The following is a 24,586-nucleotide window of genomic DNA, read 5'->3' as shown; positions in this document are numbered from 1 at the left end:
TCAAACAGCCCCCCTGAAATCAATGGGACTGTTCATGTCATTAAGCCCTAGTGCGGCTTTGTCATTCTCTAAAAGCATTGCCTTTAATTTGGCACTTGAGGGTCTGATCACATTTACAGGTGGCAGGGAACAGAACACCAGCCACCCTAGCTACAGCCTTACATGCACCCTTATATTTATGAACTACATGATGTTTTCTGATGAAATTCAACTTCTCTCCAGTTGGATAAAATAAAACCATGCCACCCAGAAATGTGGTGATGGGTGTATGTCCGTTTAGTGTGTTTCCATTTTAGGAGGTGACAAAGCAATTAAACATGATTCTTAAATGCTAATATAGGGGAAATATCAGTATTCCCATTTTAGAGATGGGGAAATGGAGGCACAGAGCAGGGAAGTGACTTGCCCAAGGTCACCCAGCAGGGTAGTGGCAGAGCCAGGAATAGAACCAGTGCTCTAGTCACTAAGCCATACCACCCCCTAGACATTAGAATCCAGCATGATTTACAAAATGCTAATTGCTGAACACTAGTAGAGAAAAAACAGGACAATTAACTAACTAGCTCAGTGGCATGTCAATCTGTGAGACTTAGTAAATCTGGAGAGAATTAATTATCACTGTATTGATCTGGCACCCTTTGAAGTCAGTGGCAGTTTTGCCATTCTGAAAGCAGAAGGGAGCCAATGGTTGGCGATTTTAAAAATACACAAACGTATTCTAGTTTTCCTGACAGCTACAATTCAAATTTGGGTAAGGTGGTCTGTATATTTGTAGTTCCTGTTGTGCTGTATATGTACATTTTTATATTTCTCCCGCTGTGATTGCATGCTATAATTGTTGTTTATATTCTCCCTCTACTTTTGTTGCTGTTCTCCTTTTTACTTTGAAAAACAAAACAAAAAATAACTTGGTAAAAAAGGATGTAGTCTGCTCTGTAGTTCCGGCATTGCCAGGGTCCTCAGGCAATCAAGAGAACTGCCATTTTTTACAGTATTTCTTCAAACAGGTCTTATGTATTGCTTGTAAAATCCTATATCTCTGCCTTACCCTACTGAGTCGAAATATTGCTAGCAGTTTTGTTTTCCTATGTCTGGGACTCCCTGTTACACAGAGTGTTGAGGAGTAAAGCATTTTTTTTAAAGTTTTTTCAGAAGGTCTATTTTAAATAGAAACCCTCATAGAGACTGTACAGTGGAGCTAATAAGAAATATTCTCCAAAAGCAATTGCTCATTTCTGCTGTTTGCCAGGGATTCAGACTCTGAAGTACCTAGTGCCTCTAAGATCACTTGGAGGAGTTTATGAATTCCCTTCCTTAGTAGGTTGCTGGGTTGTTTTTTTGTTTTGTTTTTTAAAAGTAGCAAGTCAGATATAAATATCTGGCCATTGGGTTGTTTTGTCTGGGAGTCAGATGCGTCATGGAGAGAAAGAGGCTCTCTGAGTACAGGGAACAATAGGATATTTAAATATTTTTCCTTCCTAACTTTTACCAGCCCTCCTAGCTTTACACATTGGCGTCTCCTTCCGATCCCACTGCAACTAGAGAAGTCAGTACTTGGTCCCAACACTATGAAGTCATTGGGGCAGAGACCATGATTACATTCAACAATGGTCATGATGATGGTGTTCAGCAAATACCTGATTACTGCAAGCACCATGTCCTGCCTGCTCCTGGACAGGCAGAGAAGGCCCTTAACACTGAAGAACTGGAGTGGTTCCAATGCGTATGTGTAGCATGGAGGCATGGGGTAAGCAGAAGAGTGGTCAGTAGTTGGTATATGTATATATGCTGATCCACTGATTAAAACAACCCCATGGCATTGACAGCGGCTTCCATCGCCGCCTTTGATTTACAGTAACAATGGCATATTGCTGGGCTTTTATGCTCAGTGCCCTGGGAGAGGGGAGCATTCTGGCTGCTCCAGTCCATGTAGAAATTCCCTGTGCAAGGCCTATTTATCTGGCTAAAGCTTTGGCTCTAAAGGAGTCAATCCAGTGACACAGTCCTTGCATGAAAAGACCCCCCTTCAGTCCACTGTAAAAAACGTTGCATCCTGCCAAGAAAAGTCCCCGGGAAATGTTCTACTCTGGTTTCTCATTAATAAAGGGAATAGTGAGTTCTAAAAGTTTGTTTTGTTGAGATTAATATTTATTTTCCCTTCTGGCTCTGAAACCCAAACATTCTCACTTTAGAAATGTTGCCCATAGAATGCAAGTCTCCATCCATGCCCAAGCAGTACGTTTCCCCTTAGACTTGAAATCTGATCTATCATCACATATTTGGAAACTCTGCTTCTTTAGGTTAAATGCGCTAAATGACTTACAGTGCTTCGAAGTGGGGTCATGTTGGCCAGGAGTCCTCTGAACCATAAAATCACTGATAGCTTCATGTTTCTCCCACAGAAACTTACAAATATTAGTGACAAGGCAAGTGCCCATAATGGGTTCATTCGCTGTTTGTTTTATGCCCATGGCACTTGAGTTTTTTACCGAGTTCCTACTTTCCTGAAGATTTCATAAATTGTAATGACAGTGACTATATAAAAAACATACACATTGCTAAGCAACTGTGACTGAGGAATAAAGGGCATACCTCTGAATTCAGAAGACAGTGAAACAGGAAGATGAAAAATCCCTAAAAGAAACCAAAAAAGGGAAGAAGAATAGTACAGGTTATTACTTGAAGTATTGCACTAAGCATGGGTGCAATAGACCGAAATTTACAATTGAGCATGAATGGGTCAAATTCTTCCCTAACTTCATCAGTTACAACATTAGGCTACTGGTCAAAATTTTCCATCTAAAACTTTTACTTTATTTTTAAGGAACTTGGGTTTTCACCAAAATTTTCACAGAAAGTGTCTGCCTCCAAATCCAAAAATTTAAAAATCAAAAATATTTTAGTTGTTGGCAATCAAAGCTCTTTTCCAACCAGCTCTAGCTGGGACCCTATGGTGTATTATCTGTTTGATTATCTGTGGAATTCCTTTGTGAGATAACCAAAAAATTCACAAGTGCTGCTTTTACCTCTCTGATCCAGGAAAGAACTTAAACATGCCCTTACTTGTATGTCTGTACTCAAGAACCTGCTTAACTATAAGCAAATGCTTAAGTCCTTTCCTGCCTAGGGATGCTTTCGATGGATCAGGGCCCTTCTACCTTGTCCTCCTATCACAAGTGCTGTACGTATCAGCGGGCCTCTTTCCTACTAACCTTTGTCAAATGCAACACGCATACCCTGTTGCTCAATCTGATGAGATCTACCCAGCCACTTAGGATTGTCTTATTTGGTTCTTTCGGGATCGCAGAATCTTAACCTGACTTTACAGACTTGAAAAATTTCAGTGGTGCATCCACTGTTAAATCTAGTCCTTGATGCCTCACTCTCTTGAAACTGAAATTTCAATAAACTCTGTCAAGGGCAGTGTTCAATGCCTGTTCATCTGGTGGCTGTTAGAGGCCTCTCTCAATTGCTCAGTATTTTCACTGTCTATGCAGAGACTGGAGAAATAGCATTGATTATGAGATAAAGGGGTATGGAAGATCAGAAAAATATACACAAATGAAAACATTGCTAAAGATCTGTCAGTTGCAAGCTTGCGGTACTCTACAGCTATTGTCTGAACACCCAGAGCCTGCATTATGTACTTACTTGCAATGAATTGAATATTGCAAACATATACTGAAATACTATTGCATGGTCATTGACAGCTAGAACTCCAAAGATCCATGAACTTCCCAAGATCGGTAACAATACAGCAACTGCCTTAGCTGTCAACCTGAAAGATAAAATGACAGGAAATTTAACAGAACTGCCAGGCAAACAGTATGTTTTTAACACATCCGAGGGGAGACTTTTATCAATTATTTCTTGGCACGCAAGTGATTGAAAAAAAAAAAATCTTCTCACAGACAATGCCATCAGATTGTTGCTCAGATTTATTGATGATGTATAAATGATTAGCCATGTCAGCTTTTGATCACTGAAAAAAAATGAAGTAGGACATATTTATGTTCACAGCACATAGAAAGAACTTCATCAGTATTATTCTTATGAGTCATTTGATAAGAGCGCATTGGTTACACTTAAATAAAAATAATATCTTCAATTTTATATAGTGCTTTCCTCTCCAAAGATCCAAAAGTGCCTTCCAGAGTATGGGCAACTGAAGCCCACTGAACTCAGGGAGACCACTCCTGTCAAGTGCTCATGCATCCATATATAAGTAGAGAGGTTTGATGGTCCAGTGGTCAAGGAACTGTGGATACAGTTGCCAGCACCACCAGAGACTTCCTGCGTAACTTTGGGCAAGTTGCTTAGTCTGTCCGTCCCAGAAGCATTTAGGTATCTAACTCCTATTGAAAACAATGGAAATTAGGTGCCTAAAATACTTTCCATGCTTTTTGCCTCTGTGCTTCAGTTCCTCAGCTGTAAAATGGGAATAACAGCGCTTCCCTACCTCGCAGGGATTTTGTGAGGATCAATTCATTAAAGATTGTGAGGCATTCAGATACTATGGCAGTGGGGACTGTGTTCGAACCATATTATTATTTATTATTATTACTGAAGTGCTGAGGAGCCCTAGCTATGGACAAGGACTCCATTGTGCCACATGCTATACAAACAGAGCAAAAAGACAGTCCTTCCCCAAAGGGATTTAAAATCTAAGTACAAGACAAGAGACAACAGATGGATATAGACAGATGTGTCATCAGAATTAGGCCTTATGTCTCTGCACCTACAGCCTCCTAAATTAGGGCCCAATGGTGTGAGGTGCAACATGCTTTCAATCTCCTGCAAGATGTTTATCTTCATCACCAAAAGGAATTAAGCATGCTCAGTACTTCACATGGGGTGCCTGAGACCTTGCATGATCAGGCATTTCCAGAAAGGTAATCTGCAGTTCTGGGATTTGTTTGCTGATTTAACTCAGGATGTTCTGATGTCTTTGCTGCACCAGAACACCAGCCAGCCAGCCAGCATGTAGGACATGGACTTCTGACCAAATTGAAGTCACAAAGCATTACTGTTTATCTTAGATAATTGTCTACTCTCCAAAAGTCCTTTTTTTTTTCAGTGCATTGTTCTCTCTACTTCCTTGAGAGATACTGACTCTCAGCAATAAATTGTACTAAAGAAACTTTCATGTGTGCATGTAAACATCAATACTGAGTGTATCAGCTGTAAGAGCATTGAACAAAAAGTATCTGGTCTGTTTCTAAGTATGGAAAGCATGAGAACAGCTCATTCCATCTGCATTCAGTTAAAACAATATACAACTTACAATATACAACAAATTAGCTTGCAGTTATTTTTTTATTTTCTTGCTGAAAGTTGGTCTGAGTTAGAGTGAAGCCAGGTGGCTTCTGAATATGTACATAGTGACTCCATCACAATCCATTTTCTCTTAACAAAAGATTCAGCAGCGACATGTCTGGGCCAAAGCTTTGGACTACCAGAAAGTATTCAGCAAGGGCTTGCTCTCAAAACTCTCATGGAAGTACTGGAGAAAAACCACCTAGTTTTCTTCATGGGCACAAAGCCTATTAGCCAACTGGCACCTGTGCAGTTCAGTTATGCAAGGTGGAAAGGAGCAGGAGATTTGCATGCCCTATACCTCAAATTACTGAAATCCTGAAAGATACCAAGGAAGAAATGCTGCCTTCTGTTGGCAGAGGGAAGCAACGCTGGTGGAACTGGGGTGGGGAGAGTGGAAGTGGAGAAAAAAGATTCCTCCTTCCCGGAGCTGTCTAAGTCCTAACAACGGCACATGGCCCCAAGTCCCAAAGCAAGTGAGTAATCCAATTCCTAGTGAGCATTGCACTTAAACGTGTTTAAATACAAGCACATGCTTAACTCCTGTTGAGGCCAATGTGATTTAAGCACATGCTTAAAGTTAAGTTCTTTACTGAACTGGGGCTGTGGTAAAGTTGGAGATCAGTAGGTCAGGATGGGAATATTGAGGGAAGGTGGGGTGGAGCCAAGAACCAGCCCACCTCTGAACTATTGCATCACTGAGGAGCTTGCAGATTGCTAATGGGAAATCCATGCAGGAGATAATATTGTCTCAAGCAATATTAACTTCCCCTTTGGTGGGGTTAGGGTGTAGATGCAGGAGAGAAGTGCCTACAGCCGCATATCTTTTGTTAGGGCAAGGCTCCATGATGATTACAGAAAACAACAGGAGAAAAATGAGGCTGTTGTATAGCATAACTCAGGGGTCGGCAACCTTTCAGAAGTGCTGGGCTGAGTCTTCATTTATTCATTCTAGTTTAAGGTTTTGCGTGTCAGTGATACATTTTAACGTTTTTAGAAGGTCTCTTTCTGTACGTTTATAATATATAACTAAACTATTGTTGTATGTAAAGTAAATAAGGTTTTTAAAATGTTTAAGAAGCTTCATTGAAAATTAAATTAAAACGCAGAGCCCAAATTGGTGGCCAAGACCCGGGCAGTGTGAGTGCCACTGAAAATCGGCTCGCGTGCCGCCTTTGGCACACGTGCCATAGGTTGCCTACTCCTGGCATAACTCAATGGAAAAATCCCTTTAAATACTGAGTGCCAAGTCAGTCATCTCAGTGACCCAAGTAAACAAATCTTTGTTTTTGAGTAAAAGAATACGTAGAAACACTGCATGGAGTCAAGGGTTGTGTCAGAGAAGAAAGCCTGGATTACTTACAATGTATGTATTAATGAGAAGCTTGGTGTCCTTGGCCACAAATATTTTAGTACAATTCAATTTGATTCTGCAAAGGGTCTGTCAGCCAGGAACTGAAGGAAAACAATAAACCCCGAGGTCTGTTATTCACTTACAATAGACACTTCAAAGAAGCTGGTCTTGAGAGCAACTTGATCAACGGTGCAGAATTATTTCATGATGCAAGGATGATATTTTTTTCCAAGGCTAAAGTCCTTCACTTCAACAGCAACACAGGAAATATTTCCCACTGCCACATTGCAATGAACTCTTGTGGGGGAAACCAAACCCCTGTGACTGGGCTGAGCCCCACTGATTTCAATGGGGGTCCACCTGCATAGGACTCATTGCAGGCGAGGGGCCTTAGGAAACATGGAGAAAATGGAATCTGGACATTTAGACATTTTAGATCTCTCATTTAATCTGATATTAAAACCACTTTCCATTATGAACCCATCACTGGTACCCATCTGCTGTCTCTCACACATCCAATGCTATGAAATTTGCCTTTTGGGATAAACTTGTCCCTGTTTGGTTTCTTCAAAAAAGGGGAGTTTGTTTTAATTTTTAATTTAAGTTTGAGCAAAATGACTTCAGCCATATTTGGAGTCATTTGACCACAACAAATGCACTGTTCCCATTGCAAAACTATTCTAAACACACTATCTGAACAATGCTTCAGTAAGAGGGAATTACATGAAAACTGACATGTGGGCTAGACTCTGTGAAAACTATGGACTAGTCAGTTTGGGCCAGATTTACAAAGGTATATAGGTGCCTAACCATATAGATAGTCATGTAGTGTGATGTACAAAAGCATCAAAGTAGGTTAAGTGTCTAAGTCAACAGGAGTTAAGTGCTTTATTCAATTAGGTGCTTTTATAAATCCCTATCAGTTAGGCCTCTCTCTCTACTTCTTAAGGCACCTAAATACTAAATCTGGCCATTCGTTTTTAACAGGTTTTGATTTAACAAAGGTCATAGACCTTTGAAGACTGAACATTGACCATGTGCAGTATGAAGGCAGGAGATGAACACTAATTAGAGAGGCACTCCATACATGTACATCTTTAAGTGCACACCCATTTAAACTGGGTGGTGTTTAGGGGTAAAATTCACCCTATGCAGAGGATCAGCACAAGGTCTGTGTGTTTAATAGGCAGCAGGTTTAAAACAAATAAAAGGAAGTTCTTCTTCACGCAGCGCACAGTCAACTTGTGGAACTCCTTACCTGAGGAGGTTGTGAAGGCTAGGGCTATAACAATGTTTAAAAGGGGACTGGATAAATTCATGGTGGCTAAGTCCATAAATGGCTATTAGCCAGGATGGGTAAGAATGGTGTCCCTAGCCTCTGTTCGTCAGAGGATGGAGATGGATGGCACCTGGCATTGGCCACTGTCGGTAGACAGATACTGGGCTAGATGGACCTTTGGTCTGACCCGGTACGGCCTTTCTTATGTTCTTATGGGAGTCACTTACATCCTATTTAAAACCTATTTTGCTTAAGTGGTGCATAGATCTTATGCCAGTCTGTTGCACGGGTGAATTTCACCCTAAGTGTCAATGACTGGCTCAAGGAGTTATGAGATTCACTAACCAGGCTAGGAGCTGGGCAGCATTTTTTCCTTGACCTTTTTTATTTTCTTCCCTCCTCCTCTGCCTCCACTTCCCCAAACCCTGTTTCATTTCCTCTTTGACCTTTAAAAAAATGCATAGGAAATTAAATGCAAAAAGCTGCATTAAGCAACAATAAGGTCAAAAAAATTCAGAAAATGCAAAAGATACGGGTCCCCTAGCTTTGTTAATTCGAATGCATTACACATAGATGTTGTGTTTTATTCCTGTTTTTCTGACTACATGAAGAGTTTAGGAGACTAGCCCTAATAATAATAATAATAATAAACCATACAACACAGCCAAGTACATGTTGCTTTTGGATCCTTAGCTGGTGTTTGAATATTCAGACTGAGCAACCTTAACAATGCATCAACATGGTCCTTTGGCTCTTATGCTACGAAGTTGGGTAGCCAGGATGATAATACCGAGTTTGATATCTCAAGACTCTGAATGGGAAAGCCTGATTGCTGTTGCCCAGCTGGATGACTATAAGCAATGCCCTGTTCAATTAATATAGATGGAGGTTGTCTTTTACCACTAGTGCAGAGAAAGAGGTGCCATGTAGCTGCCCCGCCCCAGGAGCAGTCCAGGTAAGTCATGCTGCTCAGAGGCACAACCCAGGGAAGGGTTAAATATCCTATTTCCCCATGCCAATAGCAGATCACTACTGCCACCGGCCAGTTCAAATGTAGAGTCTTGTGCCAGGGGGAGGGGCAGATTCACAAAGGGACTTAGGCACCTAAATCCCAGGGTCAGGCACCTCTGATACTCACAGTACTTCCACTTAACTGCCACCAAACCCAGTAGGCACCTAGGCTCATTCAGCACCTAACTTTTTGCAGAATTCCTTAGGTGCCTCCATTTCTGCCTCTGCACATGAGCACTCCAGCCCCTCAGCAGGTGCTTGAATGCCTTACCCCAGTGTGATGAATGAACCCAGGGACGATGGGTGTTCTTCTGACCAACATGCCTGTGAGGCCTAACACCACAAGTAAGTTTTGAGCATCAGAATATCCCGTAGCCCAGTGGTTAGGACACTCACCTGAGCATTGGCAGATCCCTGGTCAAACCCCTTCTCCTCCTCAGGCAGAGGGAGGATCTCCCACCTCCCGGGTGAGTACCCTAACCACTGGGCTACAAGTTATGCAAGAAATGCTGTAGATGACTAATTCCCAAACAAGGGTTTGCAGCTGAGAATCCCAAGCAGAGGGTGGTGCTTCCCTGCAGCCTGGATTTAAAAGCCAAACTCCCTGAGAGGGGGCAGGACTTAGGACACTCCTTTCTCCTTGACATCGCCTGTTGTCTATCTTAGGCAGGCAGCCACCCAGCCTGCTGGCCTTTGTGAACCCCATTGGGAGGAACCTATTGTTACGCATTCATTGTATAGGAAGCCCAAGCATGTGAATCCCAGTGATTTTTCTAGGCACTGAAAAGTTAGCCGTGGCCACGCTAAGCATGGCTGGTTTCTTGGTGAATCTAGGCCTTAAGCTCTTCTTTTCCCCATGCTTGCAGGAGAAATGTGGGCAGGCAGCATAAAGGGAGGACTTAGACATCTGCATGGGCACATTCTAGGTGGTGATGAGCTGCCCCATAGAATTTTAGAAGCCATATAAGGGTTTATTTCTCACAGAAGCTGATAAAAGTTCAATCCCTATTGCTGTCTCGCATTCTAGCGCCGTTCAAATGTCTGCTTCCAGCATCTGTGTATGTGGTGATCAGCCCTGCCCTGAATTGATTGGGAGCAAGACAGAACTGGCACCCAGGGGGGATTTGCTTTTGTTCTTCCTTTTTACTTTCTTTTTCAATTTTCTTTTAACAAATATGTACCACTTATTGCTTCGTTAACAGGTGATTTCTGGGAACTGCAGAGCTGTTTTTGTTCTGATTACATTTTTATATTCAGTCTGTGTTTCGCAGCCTTTGGAATATTATTGTTTGTGCACAGTGTATCTATCAGCCTGTTGTACTGCTAGGAATTGTTTCTCACTGTGTCAAAATGATAACAATCGGAATGGATGGATTGCAAGTTACACAGAAGGCACAAGCTGTGCAAAGCTTTGTTCAGCAATAGATGCTTCGATGTGGGCTGATTTAATTCCTATGCAGAGCTAAAAGAATGGTTTTGACTTTTTTATTTAAAGAGCCAATAGCAATGAATCTGTACTGCATAGGGCCATCATGCTGCAACTGGCTCCCTTGCAATCAGTGGGGTTCCTTCAGGGTAGTTGCTGGCAGTTGTGCAAAATCTATTCACTGGGCCTGCCTGTATGAATCCTGCAAATCAGGGCCCAGGTATTGAAAAAGCCTCCTTTTAAACCCCTCCATGGACTTGCGGCCACCTTTCTGTTCTTTCCCTTCACACATATGGAACAATGTTATTGCAAGTACAACTTTATAGTTCCTGATGGCCTCAATCAGCCTTTCCTGAGCTTTCTGTCTAATTGACTCTCCATCTCTTTAAATCTCCATCTAAAAAACCCAAAACCTTGTCTCCTTTGCCTGCTCCTCTTAGGGGCCAATCCTATAACCCTTACTTAAGAGCGTAACCTTCCTCATCTGAGTCATCCCACTTAAGTCTTTGTTTGACTCTCCGGTTGCTATTTATTGTTCAACTTTGCATAACATCCAATCCTTGCATAGGCAATGCCAGATCTTCAGCTGGTGTTAACTGCTCCAACAAAGTCAATGAAGCTACACTGATTTATACCAGCTGAAATCCTGGTCAATAGGAACGTGAGGGGAAGATCCTGGAGCTGGTGTAATCTGTCTTAGCTCCATTGATGGCAAGGTGTGCAAGAAATGTAGGGGGTCAGGGCCTGTGGGATATAATTTCTGTCAACGACATAATATGAAATAAGTGTTCAATCTTGTTGCTGTTAAATTCAGTGGGACTTTTGCCAAGAAGCAGGGTCGGACCTTATAGGTTTTTTTTATATTTGCAATTGGTTTGGAACAATTCTACTCACTAGAGTTTTCTTCTTGCCCTTATTTAATTTCTCCCTCTTTCCTATTGCTCTGAGGACACACTCCATATCAAATACTGATGATTGAACTAGCAGCCCCAGGAAGAGGCTTTACTGCTCACAGGAAGCCAAACTGTATTGCTATTAAGAATGGGATCTATAACTCACAGATCAGTTTTATTGGTTCTATATGAGGAGCTAATCCGTTTAAGGCATCTGATCTCCACAACTTCAGACATCCTGTCTGCTAAATTACGGACTAAATTGAGACCCATAAACCAAGATTCTATAAATAGCAGGAAGGTATGGTCTATAAAAGCAGACACTTTTCCATAGCAAGTCACGTTGTTAGTTTGACGAATGGTCCTTTTAACTGAATTTTCTCTTTTTGCGGTTTACTTCAGACACCCACCACTAGCAGCTCTCTCAAAATCTAACAGAGTTCAGATTAATAGTGGAAGGAGATGAACTTGGACTGTTCCCAATTTGCTACAACTTGTAATCACCAAACTCTAACCTAAGAACTGATTAAAAATCTGTGAAACAAACAGCTTGCAAACTTTCCTTCACAGACAGAACTAACTGCCATTCAATTCAGCTATGTTCTTACCTCCTTTTATGCTTGGTATTCACCAGTCTTCAGGATTTTATCCCTACTGATGTGTGAGGAATGGCTATTCTTTGCAGAGTGGGAGTCATGAGTGAACAAGAGCATTTTGTTGTTTGCTATTATTTATTCAATCATCTAGTCAGGGAACAAAATCGCCCACTACAAACTAAGTCTAGCTGAACAATATTAGGAAAATCCATTTGCTGGAAATCGTTTGAGCAAAGTAGCCAGTGTGTTTGTTGCTACAAACAAATTCACAGAAATGTGGATAGGTTTACAAACCATTTGGAGCTGAGCCAGAGTTGGTTGATATCAATGAGTCTTGGGGATCAGGCCCTTTATGACCCAAAAATAAAAATGAGCTAAATTCACATCCCAAAATAGTCACAATGAATAATTTGACCAGCACAAGGAATGTAAACTAGGGGGTCAAAAGACAGGTTTCAGAGTCAAAATTTCTTGGTTCTCCTCCGAGCTCAACCACCAACTCATTGAGCAAGTCAACTGGAGCATGATTTTCAGGAATTAATTTAATCTATGAACTCCGGAAGGCCCCTTGGTCTTGTGGATAGAGTACTGGTCTCAGAATCAAGAGACCTGGCTTTCAATTCTGGCTTTGTCACGGATCTACTGGGTGACCTTGGGCAAGTTTCTGTTTTCTCTCCAGCCTTTGTCTATTTAGCCTGTAAGCTACATGAAGAAAGATTGGGGCTTCTAAACACTGGTAATACCAAGAATAACCACATAGGAAGTCACTGGTAGCAGCTGCTCAGCGCTTCTGAAAATCAGGCCCTCGACTTCACTATGCCTCAGTTTCCCCAGGGAGAGGGTGATATTTCCTACTTTGCAGGGGTGTTGTGAGACTTAATGTTTGTAAAACACTGTAAATGCTTTGCTTACTGCATTCTAGGGCCCAGGCCTACAGCTTGTGCTGTTGAAAGGTGCTGGTAACACAAATTATTACACCTTTTAACCGCAAATAATTTTTCCCATGCTGGACCTGCTCTTGAAATTGTTTTTTCTTTTTTTGGGGAGGCTCTGTGAACAATAGCCAGCATTTCACCAGGGAACCCCAGAGGAAAGCAGATGCTCTGCTGAAGTGTTGGCTGTTCCTACACAGCTTCCAGAAACCTAAAGCTGCTTTTAGCATCCAGTCCAACAAATGAAATAAAAAAAGGTTCCTTCCCTCCAACTAGAGTCTGGCTGGGGGGAGCAGGAAGTCAGTCTCCCGCTTTTTTAAATAAGCTGCCATTAGTTCTTTGGTCTGAATCCTGTAATTGAACTACAGTCTATTATATTTTGCTGATATGTGATGTAATGTGCAGCTTATGGAGCCCTTCAGTGCTGATTTGCTGATGACAAACATTTTGGCATTTCCCCAAAATGCTCTAGAATGTGTTTAGATGGGAATATAAGGGCGGGGGGGAGTGTTTGTGCGCGCATGCATGCGCACTAGGAATTATAAGGGAGATAATCACAACATAGTGTCTTGGTTAAGGTCCCACAGCAGATCAGTGACAGAGGTAAGAATAGAACCCAGGTCTGCTAACTCCCATCCCAGTGCTTCAACTACAAAACACAAATCTTGTTTTTTATAGAAAGTCATGTTTGCTGCAATAAAGTATTTCCCCCTCCCCCCGCCCCCTTCTCCCCAGCTGAAGGCATGACCTGAAGATCAAACACTCAGATTTACTGTCCTGGCTGGCTGGATTTAGCTCCCTGGGCAAATCCTTTTTCTGAACTGGGACTTTTCCATCTCTTTTTCTATTGCTCCTTCATTTCTCAGCTTTCCTGACATCATCTCTCTCTAACGGCTCTTGAGCTTCTGTACCCAAATCTAAGGATGGCTCCTGCTTTTTCACCAACCTTTGCCTTTGAAGAAAGGTGTGGGAGAAAACACTGAAGAACCTAATCTCATAGCATGAGGTTGTTATGCTTCCAACAATAGGGTTTGTCATGGCAGATGGGTTGGGTTGATGACGTTTCCTTGGGTCTTTGTGCCCCTCTGTATCCTTTAGACAAGACTTTCTAGAGCTCAGCACCCAACAGCTTGCATTGTTGTGAATGAGGTGGAAAGCGGGGAGGAGTTCCATTGTTCTCACAGGGAACTGAGCCCTTTGGAGACTGGCCATATATTTGTGCTTTAAGCAGTCAAGAGCTATGTTTGTGTCTGTATAGTGTTGCCTGTCATGCCCCATCTCTATTTGCTCATCGCTTGAGTCACTGCATCAGCCCCAGGGTAACTGAGTATATATCGTCCCTCTCCCCATAATGACCACTACAAGAATGGGCAATGCAAAGCACTTAAGGTTTGTCTAGCATCCCGCTGGACTACCACTGGAACACCACTTCTAGGGTCTGATCATTTACAGCCAATCACTCATCAGTGGTATGGTTCTTTAAAACAGTCTTGGCAGACTTTTTTTAATTGCATAGCAACATGTTGAATGAATCATGAGTCCAACTAATGTACAATCATGGTTGCAAATAACGTGGAGAAGTTTATTAGGGGACTTGAGATTGGGTGACAGAAGTATGAATTCCCCTAGCAGCTGGTACTGATGGCTGTGGTGAGAAGTCAGAATAATCAAGGGCTCAGAAACGCACCTGGAATCTAAAAGCAATTTTTAACAGGACAGGGTCTGGCCTTCAGAATGTTGAAGATTTATTAATTTCCCATGCAAACCTCGTTTGTTTATTTCCCCAGCTTGATTGTTTTGCCCCCGTTTGAAAGCTGTCAGTGGAATTGCTGCCAGGGGAGGTAGCAAATAAGGCAAAGAGGGCAAGAAGAAAATTAACCTCTTTCTCCTTAGGGGTACTTTGTTCTTCCAGGGAAATAGATGGGAAGTGGGGTTCTATTTATTGTTAGAAAACTAAACTGCAGTGTTTCAATAGGTCAACTTGCTTTTATCTTGAAGGAGGCAATGTGTAATTATCATTAGTCATCTTGTTTCCACTGGCTGATTATACCTTGCACATCAAGCACTCCAGAATGGTACAACATTTCTCCATCAGCCCAGATAACAGAAAGTCTGCAGGAGGATTTGTTTGCATTATTTTGCATAGGATGTGTGCCCTCGTGGTGCTTCTGGGATGGGCAAGCAGTTGTGGGATAGTAAGGGTTGGAGAATTGGGCCCAGAATCATTACATCAATTAGGAGAGCTTCCTGGTAAAAGCAAGGCAATGGTTTGTTCATCACAAGTTTCATCATAGAGCCATACAGTTAGATAGGGAAAGAGCATTCTAGGTTATCTAGGCCATCTTCCTTACCCCATCTCTGCAGGATAGTTCCCTGCAATATATTTCTTCCTTGCTTTATCCCATCTCATATCAAATGGTTCCAAGGTGAAGCTTCCATCTCATCACAGCTCCCTATCCATCCTCTATTGTCTTGGCGTACTCTGTTTGAAGAATGGATCTATAGCGGCTCTATTCTTACCAGTTTTAATTAGAGTAAATTGGCTAAATCTCCATGAGTCATCTTGAAAAGATATCCTGAAATTAGGCCCAGTGTGCTATTCACAGTTGGTCTGTTTATAACCATCTGAATCATTTTTATAGGTGTTATATCATGCAGTACAAATCTTTTGTTTTCTCGTTTCCATGCAGTAAACCACAGTGGCAGACCCAGAGTTCATAAATCTGTAATTCAATAAGTCATCCTTCTTATAAAACAAAAAAACCTCTTAGTGTTCTCCTTTCTCCTTCTAACAAACCAGGTGTGATTGTAAAGCCATTACCTTTTACAGGGGCACTTGCAATCTGAAAGCATTCAGCTGACATCAAACCTAACAGTGACGCAGGTTTCAACACAAAGGGCATGCTGAAAAATACCATAAGACAGGGAACCCAAGCCAAATTCAGAGGGACCACGTATGATGGTGTAAGTAAGACACCCTTGCATGAATTGAGATCCTTTACAGCCACTTAGGCCTTGTCTACATTACCGTGGTAAGTTGACCTAAGTTATGCTAATCCAGCTACGTAAATAACGTACCTGGAGTAAACATAGCTTAGGTCGACTTACTGCACTGTCTACACTGTGCTGTGACAAAAATGTTAGCACTGAAAGTGGCAGTGTAGACACGGCCTAAGTAAGGCTCTAGAGGAAGTTTATGTTGGTGAAATAAGCACATTGAGGTGGCCGGAAGAATGCACATCGCATCAATTTAGACTCATTTATATAACTTGTGTACTTGGCCCTCTGGGCCTCATTCTTTCCTCAGGCCAGCTTTACATAGGTGTGATGGTATTGGTTTCAGTGGAGTTACTACTGCTTTACACTGGTATAAGTCAGAGGAGAGAAACCCTATGAGGCCAATATCAACTTATGTCTTGACAAAGATCCACGGCAGGGCCGTGGCTGGTCTGGGTCAGCTGCCTTGGGCTTGCACGGCTTAGGGTGTGGGAATAAATTGCAGTATAGATGTTCAGGCTTGGGCTAGAGACCAGACTTTGAGATGCCGCAAGGGGAGAAGGTCTCAGAGCCCAGGCCCCAGCCCCAGCCCAAATGTCTACACTGCAATTTTTAGCCCCCAGCCTGAGCCCTATGAGCCTGAGTCAGCTGACCTGGGTTCTGAGACTCGGTGCCGCGGGTTTTTTAATCACAGTGTAGACATCCCTGTATTGAAGATATGTCATATTGTGCTCAGAGAAGATTTCATAGACATTGTGTGTCTTGTGCCTTTCTTATTTATGCTACTCAGTTGATTAACAACTGAGCTCGGTGAGGTCTGAGAACAGCAGTGGTTGTTGAAGTAAAAGACACAGAAAAAAGCCTCACGGAGAAGCATCAGGAAGCTGTTTATTGGAAATCTATAGGTTTACCAAATGTTTCTGTTTCTTACCTTGAGGTCAATGATGCTTGTAAACTGAACAATGGGAAAAAAATTGTTTTAGCCTGTGCCTGACATTTCTGCAAAAATAACAACACCCCACCCACAGGAGCTGAACTCTGAAAATGACCTCCTGACCGTAACAGCCGTAATGATCTTTATTAATGAAATGATACCAGCAAAAATGATGGTTTCTCATTTCCATGACAACAAGGCTAGTAAATAGCAAAGATACCAAGGTCAGGCATATAAACTGACAAAGAAAGGAAAGTAATTTGCTATGTAATGGACCATATGAGCTTTAACTGCAGTGCTGGTAAATTATTAGGCATATATTTGCTTGAACTCTCTTTTTAAATTTACATACGGGAAAAAAAATTGCTGGAACAGTCCTACAATCCTTCTAGCCTGGTATCCTGTTTCTGAAAACAGCCAGTACCCAGTGCTTCAGAGGGTGACATACCCAAATAAATACATCTAACTGTACAATATTGTATAGCATGTAAGGACGGGGGTTTCTTAACTCCCAGTTCTTAAAAAACATTACAAAAATGGGGATTTATAGCTTTTATTATTTATCTTAGCTGGTGTAACTGCAGATGCTAAGTTATTCATAGAAATGTCTAAAGATTTCCAACTTATTAGTTATTTACTTCAATAAAATCCCACAGCAGTGAGTCCCACAGGTTTTCTTACATATTGCAAAAACAAAACAAAAAAGCTTTCCTGAACATTCATTTTTAATGTCTTGCCTTTTAAGTCTAAAGAGAATCTATGGATTCTCTTATTCTATAGAGAAGGTCAAAAACAGTTCCTTACCAGTCTTCTCTGTACTATTCGCTATTTATTTATCAGTGTCTCATTACTGGTCACTCTTACTTTTCTGAATATATAATCCTAGTTGTTATAATCTATGCTCATATAGAAGCTCCCAAGGTTTTTGCTTAGTTCTGTTACCTCAATTTGGATGTCCCTGATTTCAGCAGGATTTTTACTGAGATGAGGTGGCCAATCTGGGAACTCTGCAGCATATGCAGTACAGAATCAGGCTGGTCTATTGCCAGTACTACTCAGAGAGACTGTTGCTGCTAACATCTTCAGTGCACTCTAGGCTGGTCTCAGAGTCGGTTGCAATCAATGTGAAGCAACATTGATCCCTAGGAGAAGCTGTGAATATTCACCAAATAGTTCCAGAGTGGGAACAAAAGAGAGAGCTGTCAGATATTATCCCTAGGTGGAAGAAGAAAAAAAGAGGGTGGTACATTTGAGTCTTGAGACACTTGCCTTCTGTTTTTAAGGGGAGTTTGCTTACAAATCAGGATTTCTCATACTGCTCTTTAGGGCAATGGGAATCTTTCTATTGACTTCAATGGGAGTTGGATCAGACCCTACATGGAACCCAGGAGGGTATCTCACGCTGAGTTTATTCATGTCAAACTAGATCTATTCATTGTCTCCTATCTCGACCTTAAAACACTTCTGGATTTGCTAAAATAACCTGGCAAGCTATGTTTAGATAGCAGTGACCAGTCTTCAGCTCTTGGAGATAGGTCCTAGGGACTGGTGAACCAGTTCAGACAAAAAGTCAACCTTAAACCCTAATTGCACAACTCTCATCCAACCTGATGTCCAAGCTGACAGAAATCTGTTATGAGGTTCAAAAGATGTTGGAAAACTTTAAAAACATTATTGTGATTTTCAGGGGTCACTGCATTTTTAATTCCCAACTTGCAGGAAAAATGCAGAAGTACTGCAGGCAAGGCTGGTTCTCATGCTCAATTTTGCAAACTCTGGCTCTCTGCACAGCTTTCCAGAACTGAAATTCCAAGGAAACTACAAGTATGTCTATACAGCAAAGAAAAACCCGCCACTGGCTCGTGCCAGATGACTCAGGCGGTGGGGCTGTTTCATTGGTGCGCAGACTTCCAAGCATGGGCTCTCTGAGACTCTCCCACCCTGCAGGGTCGTAGAGCCTGGGCCTGAGTCTACACAGCAATGAAACAGCCCCACAGCCCGAGCCCCATGAGCCTGAGTCAGCTGGCATGGGCCAGCTGCAGGTTTTTCTTTGCTGTGTAGACAGACCCTAAGGTTCAAGTGGAAAATATACTGAGTGAAACCATAAAGACGTGACACACTCCTTTGAAAAAACCACTGTAGGGTTAAAGAACATGGTTCTTCACAGATTCATTTCCTCATGCCATTTTGAAAATCCCAACATATCAGGCATCCATATGTTCTGATTAATTGCCTTTTTAATTGAATTATATTAATATGGGCTTTAATGAAAAATGCTTTCATTCAATATTTCAGTAAAATAAATATTGCTGCTTTTATTCTTTTAGTTTGCAGGGGTTGGGGTTTTTATTTTCAATGAAGACATGGCTGTTTCTTTTTCTGAAACCCACATAAAACAGTTACCGTTAATGGAGTTGTATTACTTATCCAAAAATAAGGCATAAAACTTTGAAAGGACTTTCATGCTAAAATATGAACTTTCATCTGCCGTAATGTCCCTGTATTTTTCATTTACTTTATTTTGAGAGAGCATTGTGGGGGAAATATGCAAATCAGACAGTGTAGCAAAGAGCTTTTTCAGACTTCTGGGGTGATTTATGTAGTTGTCTACAGTGCTGCACAAGGTGCTTGTTTGAATAAGTGTTTACTTTGTGTGATGGCATAACTTTAATATTTGTCTTATTATTCTGCATAAAGCTGACATCGAGTTCTAGGATTATAAATGGGGCCAAGGATGTAAATGGAACACTCCAAGCAAAGTGTTAAGTTATCGCTATTTACAGTGAGTTGCACCATTTAATGATGAATGATGAGTGTTTAAGTGTGACTGTGGTGCCATGCTTAGATATACACCTCAAATAACATTGTCCTTCTCCTATTGAAATTTCCATAGCTCAAAATCAGAGTTCTTAAGCAATAAACAAAAACATAAACAAGATAATTCAAGACTGAAAACTAAAGCCAGTTAGGGTGAAAAAGGAATGTGAGCTGCATAGGCCTTCGCTATGCATCTTAGATTTCAAAATCTAAAATGTTATTTATATTACAGTGGTGCCTAGAGACCCCAATCAAGACTGAGATCATATTCAGCTGGATGCGCTATAAACCAAGAGAGCCTAATTCAAAACCTCTAGAAGTCAATGGGCTTTAGATCAGGCCCCTAATTGAAAGGAAATGACGCCATAATGGTGCAGGGGACAGGATGGGCTAGCCACCACAAGTACAATCCCACTTAGGACCTTAAATTCGTACCCATCCTGCCACCCATGCTGCCAAGGCTACACTTCTCTTTTGAGTGTGCTAGCTCAATCAAAGCTAGTGCATGTACGTCTATCTGAGCTGGAAAGTACACTCCAGCTCCAGGGTAGATGTAATCTATGTTGTAGAAGGGGCAAATTTGCACTAATGCATTTGTTCTTATCAAGCAGTGAACTATTCATAAATCAGACCACCCCAAGCCTTTGATTCTTTCAACTGGAACAAAAATAATATTCCCTATCTGTGAAACTGAAGGGAGACTTCCCAGCAAAACCAGCATGAGCGCCTTCCACCAAGGAGGGAGGGAAATCATGATGCTAGCAGTTAATCTAGAGAAACTACACAAGCTCTGAATATGTCAAATCATAAGAGATAAGCAAAAAAGGTCACACACTCTTTACCAACCAACTTCAATTATATTAAATTATTCATAATTTTTTTCCAAAAAATATGTTGTTTTTTTGTTCCAATATTACAATTCAGATTTCTGGCAAAACCTCAACGGTCACTGCTGTCATGTGTACCTTGGAATTTAATATGGATCCCTTCCTTTGCTGAATCCTCTGGAGTTTAGCAAATCTCACAGGATGCAATTCAGCTTCATGCAAGGGGCCAGCAGAAAGGTCACTTACCATTTAAATGCCACGTAAACTCTTTGTTGTCTTAAGAGGTGCATAGACTTTGTGTTGACTAATTGCTGAGAGTCTGCTTTACCCTCAGGGGTGTAATATCAGAGTTACCAACAGCTTATTGATTGTTGGGTCTGTATCAAAGGACTGACTCCACCCATGAATGGTCGTGCAGTGCTCTCCAGCTCTTAAAGGTGAGGCTAGCTGGCAGGTGGCTCAGCCGTACCCATATAAAGAGGGGCTAGGTGAAAGCTCCCTCTCTATCTTTGGCCTCTATCTGTCCCCACTGATTAGGTCATCAGATTCAGCTCAATAAGATATTGATCTGGCATGGTCCTGCACGCACCTTTGAGCTTCTGAGCCCCTTTTATCTCCCACTGACTTTAGGGGGAGTTTAGCTTGTTTAGCACCTGCAGCAAGTGCTGAGTATCTTGCAAGAACAAATCTTCTAGTTGCAGTCTTTTGACCACTTTGATTCTAAATGTGTGTCCCCCCTCATCCGTTTCTGTCTCCTTGCCAAAAGCAGTTTGTGGGGTTCATAAAAGGGATGTAATGAACCAAATTTTAAACAAAATCTGCTCTTTCTAGGCATTAAAATATGAAAGCAGACACACATTAAGCAGTCCTGATGAAAATTACAACATTTCTCTATTCAGACAATCCAGTGCTTCATGAATATTGAATCATGCTGGTACATTCTGTACGTACAGGTGTCTGTCAGTACTAAAGTCATACAAAACAACTCTCTCTCCATCAATGGCCCTCCTTGTTATTCATCTACATTAAGCCCTGATGAATAGGAGTCATTAAACTATGAAACACCAAAAAGAAATATCTGCCAGTCATCCCCGTGGTGATTGGTACCCAGTGTATTACAATGGAGATTTCCTATAGTATCTCTTAAATTGTATTGTGCAGAGCAAATTTTTTCAGCTAGATCCACTGTACTTACTTATTTTTGTTGCTATGTTGCATTACCTAAAAAAATGTATAATTCACATGGGATTTAGAAATAAAGGGCCAGAGCCAACACCCATTTAAGTCAATATGATCAGGTCCTAAAAACTTAGATTTTAAAATAACTTCATTAGATGATTCCTTTGAAAATCCCGGGCCTCGTATTAGGTACCAACACCTATTCAATTTTTATGACAGTTGAGCACCTAACTAGTCTCCTTTGAAAATCCCAGCCTTTTGTATTAAAATAAGAACTATCACTCTGTCGCGCTTATTGCAGGGGACTGGATGACTCAAAGGATGGGGAAGTCAGCAGTCTGAATTCCAGCGAAGTCACACTTAAGTTTCAATCCATCCTCATTTGGCACATCACTTAAGCATGTTCTGAAGTGCTGAGCTAAACAGAGCTGGTTGGGAATTTTTTCACTAAACACTTTCTTCGTAGGAAAATGCTGATTCATTGAAACAAACTTTTTGCAGGAACAGATCAGTTTAGACCAATTTTTCAATTTGAAAATATTTTCAGAAAAAAGATATGGAATTTTCAAAATATTTTGACGTTTTTAAAATAAAAAAATCCAGCTTTACAGTACAAAGTAACTTTGCATTTTGAAATTTAAGTTCATATTTTTAAATTGTCAAAATCTAGACAAAACATTTCAAAATTATCAGAAATGAAACCTTTCAGTTGATCCAAATTGAATTATTTTAAATTTTTTATTAGCAAAAAAATTCAAAATTGATTTTTTTTGCCCTGATTTAGGTTGGGAAAATTTTTTGCTCTCTCAACATAAACCTAACTCAAGTGCTGAAGAGAGATGGACTTAAACATATACTTAAATATTTTGCTGAACTGGAGCTTTAGTATGGTAATAACTTAATATTTTGGCTTATGGAAATAGACAAACTGGAAACATTTATAAATTCAATCTATCGCTTGCATATTAGTATTGCACTGGTAGTTCTTCCATTGCTCATGTTTAAACTCATGTATTTTTACTTATCTCTGGATTCTTCCACATGTGTTTAATCAAATACGAATCAAACAGCATTTTTATTTTGTCATATCCAATGAGCCAAAGATTTAATTAGATTTAAGATATTATCATCAGCAGTAGGACTTCAGGTCGGTAATTAACATCTTAATACTCTCATAGTAATGTATTTCCTTTATAGCCCTCCCCACTACTCTCCCTTCAGAGAGTTTCAATGAGACACATTCCTCATGCCTTTTGAAGCCATGTGTGAGGAATGTGATTCCTTACATGCCATTAGAAATTGTCAAGAAAAATAATTGCTGTAAGCAGTTTTGACTTGTCAGATAGCTCTTTCTAGTGGATAGATTTCCTTCAGCAAACAGGAAAAGCTCCTTTTCATTTTTAACAGAACAAATGTAAGCGGGAACTCTGATAATTTTTTTTAATGCATTAAGTGCATTAATCTGTAGTTTTCATCACGCAGTGGGGCACAGATCACTTTTAACCAGCTTGAACCCTATGAGAAAGTTTGGATCCAGATCCAGACTCACTGCTGATCTTCTTACAGAAGAGGCATTTCACAGAGGGGCAGGGTTCAATCACAGTGTGGTGTCTCAGCACCTTCTGGCCAATGGAGGGAGTCCTTTGGTAAAGACGCTGATATTGGTCAGTCCAGGGCCGGTGCAACCATTTAGGCTACCTAGGCAGTCGCCTAGGGCGCTAGGATTTGGGGGGCAGCATTTTCTTCGGCAGCGACCACAGCAGCTGGATCTTCGGCCGCCCTGGTCGCCACCGGCATTTAGGCGGAGGGAGCTAGGGCAGGGGAGGGCAGGGGGGCGGCACGCAGAGGAACTCCCCACCCCAGCTCACCCCTGCCCCGCCTCCTCCCCGAGCACACTGTGGCTGCTTCACTTCTCCTACCTCCCAGGCTTGCAGCGCCTACGCTGATTGGCGCCGCAAGCCTGGGAGGCGGGAGAAGTGAAGCAGTGATGGCGTGCTCGGGGTGGAGGCGGAGCAGGGGTGAGCTGGGGCGGGAGGGGTGCCTCAGGGTGGGGGGTGAGGAGCTGCCACAAGGGGGGTGCCTCAGGGCAGAGGGCGGGAGCTGCCGTGGTGGGGGAGAGGCTCAGGACAGGGGCTTGGGGGAGGGCACAAGGTGGAAGTTTCGCCTAGGGCATGAAACATCCTTGCACCGGCCCTGGGTCAATCTACTGCTTCTAAGAGGTGCTGTGATTGACCAGTGGACACTGGACAAAAGGATGAATTGAGATAATTTTACAGAAGTGTTCCAGCTCCAGTTTCATCTTATTTGTGGGAGCATTTACAAAAAGGAAACAAATATACAGAGCAGTACCTCATTGATTGATGCCTGCTTAGAGAAAAAACCAAAGCTGGCAAAAATAATCATGTGACTCGGCATACACTACACTGATCTGAGACAAAAGGTGTCTGTGCTGAAAGAAAGATGTGGAATGCTGAAAGCTGGCATGAAGAACCATAACAGGCAATATACCATTGACTAAATGGATGTGCAGTTTGCCTTAATGCAATCATTATGCTTCTGGGATATAATTTATGGCTTTGCAAAGTGCTTTGGAAGGTTCGAGTCCTTGGATGAACTCTATATATGTATGCAACATTGTGAGCTGCTGGAGCAGAGCCGACTTTTAGTTGCATCTGTTAGAAGATAACTTTAGTAATAGCTATCTCTATATCTATCTATCTAGTTAGAAAAACTTTCTGTGTGAAACATACCAAAGCTGATCATGCAAGAAACACTTTAGCAATGAATACTGACAGATGCAGGGAAAATCGAAAGCAAATGCAAAGCTGGCTGCTACACCAAAAGTTAAAACGTAGAACACAATTAAAAACTGACATGGGAGGGGAGTAGCTTGTGTGTATATGCACTCATGTATCCTGTTGCACAGTTCCCACGTCCATTGTTCCTAATACATTAAGTCCTTGTACCTGGTGGAATAAAGAGCAAACTACCGTTTCCAGGTCTCGTGCACCTCTTTGAATATGTT

General features: G+C 41.5%; 1 protein-coding gene across 11 annotated transcripts in view; it reads right to left on the bottom strand.

Annotated features, from left to right (window-relative positions):
* ADGRD1 (adhesion G protein-coupled receptor D1) overlaps nt 1-24,586 on the bottom strand; it is a 257,981-nt gene that overhangs the window by 6,922 nt on the left and 226,473 nt on the right. For 10 of the 11 annotated variants that reach the window (XM_039504723.1, XM_039504722.1, XM_039504714.1 and 7 more), the window contains 2 exons: nt 3,652-3,778; nt 2,593-2,634 (listed from right to left, as the gene is read on the bottom strand). In XM_039504723.1, the coding sequence (XP_039360657.1) occupies nt 2,593-2,634; nt 3,652-3,778 (169 nt within the window). Of the gene's footprint in view, nt 1-2,592; nt 2,635-3,651; nt 3,779-17,925; nt 17,954-24,586 lie in introns of those variants that run through there. The other variant, XM_039504725.1, reaches the window with a different exon arrangement.

The sequence above is a fragment of the Mauremys reevesii genome, linkage group 18 (assembly GCF_016161935.1).
Source record: "Mauremys reevesii isolate NIE-2019 linkage group 18, ASM1616193v1, whole genome shotgun sequence".
In the NCBI taxonomy this organism is placed as follows: domain Eukaryota; kingdom Metazoa; phylum Chordata; order Testudines; family Geoemydidae; genus Mauremys; species Mauremys reevesii.
Note: the sequence above shows the minus strand (reverse complement) of the source record. Positions and strands in the feature narration are given on the sequence as shown.